An 11,647-nucleotide genomic window follows, 5' to 3' on the forward strand; every position below is an offset into this window, starting at 1 on the left:
ATTTTTTTAGTATATTACTTGTGTGGTGTAGAAGAGAATTATCTATGTAGAGATACTGCTTGCAAACCAATGATGTAAGATGATGTCATGGGGTAGGACTGGATAAGTCTGACTTCTTTCTACTCCATTCAAGCATGTATTAGGTATAAGCAAATTGATATTGGATTAGCATTTGTTGGATATGTGTAAAATTATGTGTGTTGACATATCAACTGTCTTTACATGCTTGAAAGAATAAATCAAATCAAAATCAAATCAAATAAGTTGAATACCTTTTTCATTCTAGCCCCTCCATCATACATAGACTCATGTTGTCCTGCAGCAGATGTGCAGTAAAATTGCAGCACTCCTGAGAACTGAGCCACTATCATTTCATTACTCATGCATTTTTCATGGTGATCAAGCATGAAATATTGATTTAGAAACATCCACTGTTTTTTTAGACATTGGTATCATGACCACAGGTTTGTCCCAATGCAGAATTTCTACAACATATAAACATTATCAATACAAATATATCATTTGAAGAATGAGAGGAACAGGTAGGTATAGCTTTCATAAGTGGATTTTTTAAGAATCTTTTTGTCATGCACAGTGGTTTTTAGTCTTTGAAATGTGCTTGCTTATCTTGAGCATCACTTTGCAGTAAATGTACTGTTTTATTTGCTTCAGTAAACAGATATACAACATTTGTTGTCTTCCTTGTGATGAGCAGTTCAATAATGAAAATGCAAAAACAGAAGCTCTATTGCCATTACTACTTATCCATGTTCATATATTACACTTTTGCCTACACATACAGCATATAAGCTACTCTCATATACATGCAGTACATTTGTATACTTTCTTACATTAAAATTTGTCATAAAATGTGTAGTGTCCACTTAATTAAACACATAAAGATAGCAACATTTTATTAACATTAACATATGAAACACTTGTGCCCATCCTCTGACTTGGTGGGCAAGAATGTGGCCACGAATAGACACACCAACATAAGTTTGAAAGGTTGTAATCTCACCTGTAGCAACTGACCACCGTGTAACAGAATCATTTTGGGTGTGAAAAATGAGCTCTACTTTATTATTTAATGAGACTGTGCATTTTCTAGCTCTGCACACACAGGTAGCTGCTGTCAGTCTTTGCTTCAGGTTAACTGTGTTTCTTACCTGCTGTATTTGTACAGAAAGCCTCAGAACAAAACAATTGTGCAGCTGCAGTGTAATTTCAGCATATTTACTGTTTGCTTAATGAACTTTGCATAAAGAAACCTAACCCTTCATTAAATTTTTAGGACGTCTGGTCTTCTTGTGTGTGCGGTTTCCATTAACAAGATGAGTGAAAGTGTGTCACTTTAGATAATGCAGTCTTTTGGCCACTTAGGAAAAACAAAGCAGGACAGCTACAGAACAACAATGAATAGCATTATGTCTAAGGATCAGTACAGGCCTGGTATGACCTATAGCTGTGTAATCATAATAGAATCTAAATGTCCCAGCAGCTGGAGGATTTTTGTTTGGTCAGCTACAGTGGTTTCCACAGTTTACTGCATCGCTCCAAGAACACCCGTTCCGAGCAGGTCACATGCAGCAATCGTCATAGTGACTGACCAGTCAGATACCTGAGACTGGTCGAGCACCACGGAGGACAGACACTTTTATTTTTCATCATGCCCAGAAAAAATCTTGCCGCTGAATTGGAAGAAGGTGAGTTGAAGATTAGGACTGGAAGATTAATTTGTTCTGTGTAAGTTACAATCATGTGTGCAGCTGATATTCAGTGTTTTAGTACCTCTTTTTTAAATGACATCTTTTATTCTACTATGTTCACTCTCATAGTTTAACAGCAGAGGTTGATGAGAATGTTAGTAGTACTGCATGTACGGTATTTCATCATAAACCAAAATAGTGGACAAAGTCAAATTTTGACCTGATAATGGCAGTAGATGAAAACAAATTTCATAGCAAACCATTCATAGCCATCCATACATTTCATTAAAAATAAAAAATGTCACCTTCATGGTGCTGCTATAAGAAATGTCAGTGGATCACCAAAGTCAATAGGATTTACCCTCTGGGAACCATGAATGCCAGAACAAGCCATCCTAAAGTTGTTGAGATATTTTAGTGATACTAAATTGTCATCCAGGTTTTTAATAATCAGATATATTTTAAAAAGTTTGATTTTTATGAAAAGAAAAACGTGGTCTCAATAATAATGACATAAATTTTAAGCTAGAGCCCACCTGCAGTGAATTTAGCTCATTATTTATAGAACAGTATTATAATTACTGGTGTTGCACGTGCTCACGGTTTGTTGAGGTGGATGAGTATTTGATTAAGTTGTGCTGTTTTTTGTGTTCTTCCTCAGTTGGGATAGAAATCGATGGGGAAGTGAGTGACAGTGATGGTGAGTGGATTAAGCAGTTTGTCTTGAACCTGATTAAATAAATTAACAGTACAGGTCGATCTAATTCTGAGAATACTATGGTGTGGTTTATTTGGTCTGGATTTAGATAGCGGCACCCGAAAGCGAGCAAACAGGAGGCCAGCAGCCAAAAGAGGAGGTGCAAAGGGAAGAGGCCGTGGAGCCGATGAGGACGAGGATGATGAAGATGAGGAGGAAGATGAAGCTCCTAGAGGGCGCAGGAAGAAGAAGCCCACCAAGAAACGGAGAGATGCCAGTGATGATGAGGATGACAGTGAGGATGAGACTCCCAAGAAAAAACGAGGAGGAGCAGCCAATAAGAAGAAAGGAGGCAAAGCCCAGGACAGTGATGAGGAGGACAGTGATGTGGGGAAAGGAAAGAAGAGAAAGAAGGGAGGAGGAAAGAAAGGAGGGAAGGAGGAAGAAGACAGTAAGGGTAAGAAGGGTGGTGCCAAAGGGAAGGACAAGGGGAAAGACAAGGATGATGACAAGGACATGAAGAAGAAGAAGAAAAAGAAGAAAGATGAGAGGTAGGCCAAAGGAAGTACTGTTAGTTCAACATTGCCCCAGATCCAAAGTTCATAGCAATCTGCACATTAAAATGATATATGCCACCTGCAAAGTGTATATTTTGTCTGACTGGCTCTAATGGAAAAGACTAATTGTTTGTGGAGCATGAAAGTGCTCAGTAAATTGCATTATTTGTGCATAAGCTGAATCGTTGTCTTAATGCAAACATCAGAGGATGACCTACTGTAAGTCATTAGGATTAAGGTGATCAACTTGTATCCAAGTTGGTCATTTTAATTGGAGGGTGGCACCAGTGGAAAGTCTTGTAGTGAGCATACATAACAGCAGAAAACATCATGGTAATTGTTCTGCAGTCTTTGGTACAACATATCAACCTTAGTTTACTAAATAACAGCAGAAAACATGGTAATTGTTCTGCAGTCTTTGGGGTACAACATATCAACCTTAGTTTACTAGTTGTGTGACCAAAAAGCCATTTTTAGCTAAGTTAGCAGTGTAACTCTAGGGATATCTAAGTTGATCCATTGCTAGGGGTCTAACCATTTTGATCCAGACTAAAATATTGTAACAACTTTGAGCTGAAGTGATATGAAGTTGTTTTTTTACAGTCATTCACGGTCCCCAGAGGGTGATGCCTACTCATTATGGTGATCATCTGACCTTTCCACAACTTTGCCATTTTTGGTTTATAGTAAAATGTCTCAACACGTATTGGAAGAATCCAGAGGATACTACTGCCCAGAGGATAAATCCTAAGGACTTTTCTTCTAGTTCCACTCTGATATTTGCAGTTCTGAGTAAAATGTCCCAGCAACTTGCATAAGGATTGCCATGCAACTTGGCCCACAGGTTTTTGTCCTGTCCAAGATGGTTTTGGTAATTCCCTGACTTTTCAGCGAGTGCCACCACCTGGTCAGATTTTTATTTGTCCATTACATTGGACATACTGCCCTAGCAAGTCGGCATTATATCATAATAAACTTAGATAGTAATCATGTTAAATATTATACCCAGGAAACACCCTAAAATACCCTCTGTCTTCACTGCCTTTTCTCCTCCAGTTCATCTGACTCCAGCTCACACTCCGATGATGAGGAGGAGGAATCCTTGTCAGAGGGAGAGATGGCCCGGCTGAAGGAGGAGGTGGAGGAGAAGAAGAAACTGATTGCTAATATCAGGAACAAGCCATGGAGGATGAAGCGGAGGCTCATGCACCTCAAGTAATCATCTGCTTTTAATTCTGGAAGAGGGTTCTTACATGCAACACAGCTTTTCATGGAGTTAGTATTTATTTTTGTTGGACTGTTGTCTAATATGACATTGTCTCTTTCTAGGGAGGCTCAAACATTTGTGGATAAGTTTGAAGGAGCTTTGGGCAAAGGAAAAGGCAGGAAGTGGTATGCCTACAAAGTGATGATGACCAAGGTTAGACACAAAATGTACACTTCTCCCAGGTTTGTGTGTTTGTTTTCTTTCTACAAGTTTTTATCCTTTTTTAAATCTCAGAAATGGATCAAGTTTCAAAGAGATTTTGAGAACTTCAGAACAGCCTGTATCCCCTGGGAGAGTAGGATTAAAGAGGTGGAAAGTAAGTTTTTAACAGCACAACTGTCCTCTTTAGCTAAACAGTGAAAATGTATGTAAAAAAAGGCATCTCCCTCTCCACAGGTCACTTTGGATCATCTGTGGCTTCTTACTTTATCTTTCTGCGCTGGATGTATGGAATGAACCTCGTTCTTTTTGGCTTTACATTTGGACTGGTGGTCATTCCTGAGGTGCTGTAGTATAATCTTGTTTTTGTATTAAATGTTGCAATAAAATCAGTTTAATTTGCTCTTTCCAAAACATTTTCAAAGCATATAATGTGTGTAAAAATACATACAATTGTATGTCATTATTTTATAAGTATTAATAAAGCTCAAAGAGAATTTTGTCCAATACAACAGATTAAAATCAGACTGTGCTTTCCGATAAAGGTTTTATAGAGACATTCAAAGCACAGCACTCACTCAGCCAGCCTTCCTTTTAAGGACAAATTGGTCCAGAGCTTTGGACCACTGATGGCTGGAAGAAAGTTAACCTTTACTTAATTATGTTTTTGTTTTGCAGGTCCTGATGGGCCTTCCCTACGGGAGTGTTCCCAGGAAGACTGTACCCAGAGCAGAGCAGCCCACCGCTCAGGACTACTCCGTCCTCATGGACTTCCAAGTGAGTCTGATCCAGGATGAAGATGATGATAAAGGTTTTTAAATTACTGTCATATAAATTTGCCCAACTGTCACTCATCCTACAGAAACAAAGAAAACCACAAAATGTAAATAAACAAACTATTGTGTCTACAACAAAATTCATGGTACTTATTTAAGTATTTATAAATGTAAACTACAAGAAAAAAGTAGAAAAGATTAATTAAATAGTCCATCTCACCTTCTTTTCAAGACAAATAAAGAAAACTGTGAAATTATGAAACCATTTCAATGCTTACACCACAAAATTCCATGGTTTTGATGAGACACTGTGTTTTCCAAAGCTCACACAATCTGTTCACCTCCTGGATGTGTTTAATTTGCCAGCCAGAACACCTAGAGGAAGAATTTTAAATTCTGAACTGTGAGAGTGAAGACTTGGCTTCTAGATAAGTGAGACTGAATGTGTTTAGCTGTCAATAAAGTAAAAAGTAATAAAACACTCTAACCTAACATCGCAGCGCATTTAAGTTGCTCTGACTGTAGCTTTAACAGAAAATGTGAGCAAAAGAGGAATGAAAATTTGTAAATATTGTTGCCATCTCTTTTTTGTCTTAGGGATACTGCAAATATTCAGTCATGTTTTACGGCTATTACAACGACCAGAGGACCATCGGCTTGCTGAAGTTTAGACTGCCTCTGTCCTACCTCATGGTCGGGATCGGCACTTTTGGCTACAGTCTGATGGTTGTGATCCGCACGTGAGTCTGCACAAGTGTCAAACTTTTTCAAGGACGTTTATTGTTGAACAAGTTAAATCAAGTCAAAGTGTGGTGAAAATCATTAAACTCCAGTTCTGGCCATTTGAATGATTTGAGTTGGAAAAAATGCTTTTACTCTGAGTTAGTTAAAATATTTTTTTTATGTGACAAAACAGAGAAAGCTGTAACTTAAACATGGATAACAGAAAGCATAATATCATGATAAAACAACAGTAAATATGTACATTTTGAGTTTAATGATGCAAATGTGAAGATTATTTTGATAGTGCACAGGTTTGTCTGCCTACATGTCCAAGGCTGTTTGGTTTTTCAGAATGGCTAAAAATGCTGATGTTGGTGGCGGAGATGGAGACGAAGGAGAGTTCACATTCTCCTGGAAGATGTTCACAAGTTGGGATTATCTCATTGGTAATGCAGAGACTGCTGACAACAAGTATGCCTCCATCACCACCAGCTTCAAGGTAACCATGGCAACCATACACTTAATATAATATAGATCATTATATTTAAATAAGAAAGTCTGTTTCATTAGGTACTATATAAGTAAATCGTATTTTTTCAGGACACTGAGCTAACTGCTTCTCTAGTTGATTCAGTTGTCTACTTCCTTTTTTGCCAAGAACAGGAGTCTATTGTGGATGAGCAGGAGAACCAGAAGGATGAGAACATTCACCTGCGGAGGTTCCTCAGAGTCCTGGCTAACTTCCTGATCATCTGCAGCCTCGGTGGCAGCGGATACCTCATCTACTTTGTGGTGAAGAGGTCTCAGGAATTTGCCACCAGGGATGACCTCAGCTGGTATGAGAAAAATGAGGTAATGATGATCACATGGCTCTGATTCAAAATACTGCTGCTGCTATTACTAAATGTCAAAGGTTAAAGGTAAATTATAAATACTACAGCTTTCTGTTTATAGCTGGGATCCATAGAGTTCTAAACCCTTTATATAATAAACAAATGAAGCAACAAATTCTATGCAATTTTGACTGTTTTGGTCCAGGTGGAGATCATCATGTCTCTGCTGGGTCTGCTGTGTCCTCCTCTCTTTGAGACCATCGCTGAGCTAGAGGACTACCATCCTCGAATCGCCCTCAAGTGGCAGCTGGGACGCATCTTCGCCCTCTTCCTGGGAAACCTCTACACCTTCCTGTTTGCCCTGTTTGATGAGGTCAACACCAAGGTATGGTAGCAGTGTGTGTGTGTCCTCCCTTTCCAAACTGACCTTTTGGATAGTTTTCTAATGCTCCACATTTCCACGTATTGCTTTGATGATTATGTTTCTGAAATGCCTCAGAGAATCTCACCACAACAATCATCTCAATTTCTGAAAATGTTTTCTTACATAAGTGTCTTAAGAATATTGGTCTAATGATGGCAGTGTTGAATTGTTGCCCAGTCAGTCAATATATCTATTCCTAAAATGCTTTTTACAAGTGACTTTGCCCCTTTGACCTTTCCTATTACATTTTACAACTCGGTGATTTTTTTCTTGTGGCACCAACTTCAGGTTAAAATTTACACACCCCACTTATATTTTAGTGAAACTGTACAGTCTCTTTATTTTGTGAAGTGAAAATAATCACTGAGACTGATGTCATTTGTATGCTTCTCCAAGCATACAACTTCACATTTAACATTCAAGTGGTACATATTTAGAAAATGTACTATTTTTATATTTCTGTCTGGAGCAATTTTTAGCTTTCCCATAGAACATTCCCACAGAAAACTCTCCTTTACTTTCCTGGGAAGATTTCTGTATGCTGAATAGACATCTGTTGACTGATTGGCTTCTTTGCTCTTTTTAGCTTGAGCAAGAGCAGGCCATTAAAAACTCCTCTATCTGGGCAATGAAGGAGTACTACGCCAATTATTCACGCCTGGTCAATGACTCAGAGGCCACCCCACCCCCCATGGACCCCGCTGACGTCATCAGAGGACCCTGCTGGGAGACTGCTGTTGGCATAGTAATGAAAATCAAATCTCTTTTATAATTATTATTCTGGAATACAAAACAGAAACAGCACAACTTATCCACTAGTGCTTTTTAATTAATTGCAATATGACATAAGTTTCTGTTACATCTCATCAGTTACCACCAAATGTGACAGTTTTACCTGGTTGTCCTCTGATTTTAGAACAAATGAAAGGTGTGCAGACACATATGCTGACTTCTTCCACAACTTCCTTGTAGAGGCACAATTGCTATCAGATAAGTTTTAAGTTGATAAATAACTGGATTGTGTGATGTCCATGTTCCAGGAGTTTGTAAAGCTGACAGTGTCAGACATTCAGGTCACCTACCTGACCATCCTGATTGGTGACTTTGCCAGAGCCGTCATTGTTCGCTTCCTCAACTACTGCTGGTGCTGGGACCTGGAGGCTGGATTTGTGAGTGTGAAGGCCATTGTTTAAAGTTCACTTCAACTGTTAAGTTTCAATTCTTAATCAAACCAACCCTTAATAAATTCTATTAGCTGCAGCTGAGTTCACGAAAGAACTTTTTTTTTTTTTTAAACTAAAAGCACAAGGTGTAACTAACAACTTTAGTGATGGTTCATGGTTATACTTTTGTAGTGATAATTAGAAATGTTAGCATGCTAACATGCTAAGCCAAGATTGTGAATATTATACATTCTAAAATTAAGCATCTTAACATTGTTAATATTGTTAATATGAGCAGGTTGCCATGTTAGTGTTAGCATTTGGTTCAAAGCACGGCTGTCTAGCCTCATAGAACTGCTAGAATGGCTGTGGACTCTTTCATAGCTTTTAAAACTGTATCCAGTCTAGCTGTGGAGAAATATGTTGGTGACTTGATATTGTTATCATTTTTTGTTATTATTATTATGGCATTATGTTGGGTAAAACCCATTAACTTAAATAAATTACAGTTCTCTATCTAAGCCTTCATTAAATAGTAATCATCATCTCTGTTCATTTTCAGCCATCATATGGAGAGTTTGACATCAGTGGCAACGTTCTTGGCTTGGTCTTCAATCAAGGGATGATTTGGTACAAACTTCATTTTTATATATTCATTGTCCACAATTAATAATAATGCCACCCCACAGAAGATCCCTCTCCTTAGGCTGAGAAATCATGCATTAATTTTATTATATTTTTGTCTTCTTCTTTGTTTTTTTGTCCCAAAGTAAAGTTCCAAATGTTGTCAGAATTTCTTTTTTATAGTTCATAACTCAGTTTTAATTTGGCTTAAGTTTGATAGTACAAATAACAGTGTGTACTGGAAATATAGGACTAAAGAGCATTTTAAAAGGAAATCTTTAATGAGCTGTATCACAACATGTCAATAGGATGGGTGCATTTTATGCTCCTGGGCTAGTCGGCATCAACGTGCTCCGCCTTCTCAGCTCCATGTACTATCAGTGTTGGGCTGTGATGGCCACCAATGTCCCCCATGAGAGAGTCTTCAAGGCTTCCAAATCCAACAACTTCTACATGGGTCTGCTGCTCCTCATCCTCTTCCTCAGTCTGTTACCTGTTGTCTACACCATCATGACACTGCCACCTTCATTTGACTGTGGACCCTTCAGGTAAGAACAAGTAGTAAAACTATTAAACCATAAATCACTGAGTTCTATGAGCATAGTTAGAAATGAGAGTAAAACTTTTATATGCAGATTCCACCATGCTTAGGAAGAATTGGTGCTTTATTCCAATAATAGCATCTAATAAATGTAAATTAGGATTCCCCCCACTGGCAAGAAATTGCTTTATTCTGCAAGAAGACAAAACATTTTCGGACATCTGGCCTTCATTGGTCTCACAATCTCACAGTACAGCCAAATCTTTAAACAGTACATGCAGGTGACTTCTCTCGAGTTAATTAGTCTTTAACTGGTTTAGTAATCATGAATGAAACAAGCTGGGTTCTTAGAACATAGGAAAAAGTGACAATATTCAACCTCAAGTGAAGCCCAGCTTTCCAACTTAAGCGCATCAACAGGCAGAAATGTCATACATGTACATATGAGATACAGTCAGTTCTATCCATCCATCCATTATCTATACCACTTATTCCTGAATAGGGTCATGTGGGGTAGCTGGAGTACATGGAGAGAACTCATACAGGCATAGAAAGGCTCCGGATCAGCCTATGGTTGAACCTGGACCTTTCTTGCTATGAGACGACAGTGCTAACCACCACACCACTGTGCTGTCAAGCACTACCACATACTGTGGAATGAAATAAAACCACATCTATACAAAGATGTTATAGTATATGTTCAGTCACGCATCGCATACATCGGGAATGCATAGTTACAAATGAACATGAGCCAATACAGTCTCCCACATGCTGACCATGTTGATTTTAACAGTGGGAAGGCAAAGATGTTTGATGTGATCATGGAGACGATTGACTTGGACCTGCCTGCCTTCATGGGGACAATCTTCAGCTATGCAGCCAACCCGGGTCTCATAATACCAGCTGTACTGCTCATGGTGTGGGTATAAATCTATCACAGAATCTCGTGAGCCTCTTGTCAGTTTAGTTACAGTATGTTCACCACTACTTTAAAACAAATGTACTTTTCACATTCACACATCTCTGGACAGAAACATAAACACACCCAAACACAGAGAAATTTAAAGGTTTTTGTTTGTTGCTGCAAAACTTCCCATTTCATCTTTGCACCCACTGAAAAACAACAAATCCTGTCATCTCTCCTTTACAGACTGGCCATTTACTATCTGAACTCAGTGTCTGAGGCCTACCAAAACTCCAACATGGAGCTGAAGAAGAAGATGCAGATGGTAAGTAGATAATGGAGACAGCAGTAATGTACACTTCTGCACACTGCTGAGATGACTTATTTTGCCAACAGACTTTTGTTAACAAATGAGTGCAGCTTACTGTTCAAACTATTTTTAACTATGCTAGCAGCATGGCTCCAGGGAGAGGGACTTCAGCTGGGCCATTATTGAAATAACTCAAAAGCTTTTTGGATGGGTTGCCATGACATTTGGTACAGATATTCATGCCCTCCCTTAAGATTAAAGAAAAATAATAAAAACATAGACTATCACGAGCCATCCACACCTTCGCTTTCACCTCACTTACTGAATCTCTCAGAATCTTTCGTTTTCAGAATTTTTATTTATTTATTTATTTTTTGGCCCACCATCTCCATTGCTTTCTGTGTCCAGGCTCGGGATGAAGAGAAGAACCGGAGGAACAACACAGATAGTACCAACCAGGTCATGAAAGATCTAGAGGACCTGCTACCGAACCGATCCCTTATACCCCTAGCTCCTCCACCAGAGCCCGGTCAGTTAAATCCTGCACAGCTTTGCACATTGTCCTCTGCACTTAAATAACATTGTATGTTAAAAGTTGAAATGGTAGAGACTTGATGTCATGTATCCACTGAGATACTGAAGCTGTGAAACATACAACTGGCTTATCACTGTCTCTTTCTAAACAGAAAAAATACCAGAACCACAAGCAAAGCCAACTAAGACAAAGCCAGGGTCAGCTGGTAAAGGTGTTAACCTGGAGAAAGATGTGGCTCTGGCATCAACCAACCCCAACACGAGGGGGCCAGTGAGCCGGCCACCTGGGCCGAGAGGACCTGGATCGATGGCGGGTCCAGGTGGTGGACAGGGCCGAGGCCGTGGGAGAGGGCCCCCTTTGAGATAACAGTCTGTGGATATTATGTGTTCATCTCTCATACCATCTCTGTTCATTTCTCCTTCTTG

General features: G+C 39.0%; 1 protein-coding gene across 1 annotated transcript; it reads left to right on the plus strand.

Moving 5' to 3' along the window:
* The first annotated feature begins 1,669 nt into the window (after positions 1 to 1,669).
* tmc2a (transmembrane channel-like 2a) lies at positions 1,670 to 11,646 on the plus strand. Its single transcript, XM_020615147.1, has 21 exons — positions 1,670 to 1,706; positions 2,371 to 2,409; positions 2,516 to 2,788; positions 2,885 to 2,957; positions 4,020 to 4,178; positions 4,293 to 4,383; positions 4,465 to 4,546; positions 4,627 to 4,733; positions 5,068 to 5,166; positions 5,763 to 5,905; positions 6,240 to 6,387; positions 6,552 to 6,740; positions 6,927 to 7,106; positions 7,732 to 7,890; positions 8,186 to 8,314; positions 8,871 to 8,938; positions 9,241 to 9,480; positions 10,267 to 10,392; positions 10,624 to 10,702; positions 11,096 to 11,216; positions 11,374 to 11,646. The coding sequence occupies exons 1-21, from the start codon at positions 1,670 to 1,672 to the stop codon at positions 11,586 to 11,588; spliced, it is 2,757 nt and encodes a 918-aa protein (XP_020470803.1). The 3' UTR covers positions 11,589 to 11,646.
* Position 11,647: the final 1 nt, after the last annotated feature.

The sequence above is a fragment of the Monopterus albus genome, unplaced genomic scaffold, assembly GCF_001952655.1.
Source record: "Monopterus albus unplaced genomic scaffold, M_albus_1.0 scaffold158.1, whole genome shotgun sequence".
Taxonomy (NCBI): domain Eukaryota; kingdom Metazoa; phylum Chordata; class Actinopteri; order Synbranchiformes; family Synbranchidae; genus Monopterus; species Monopterus albus.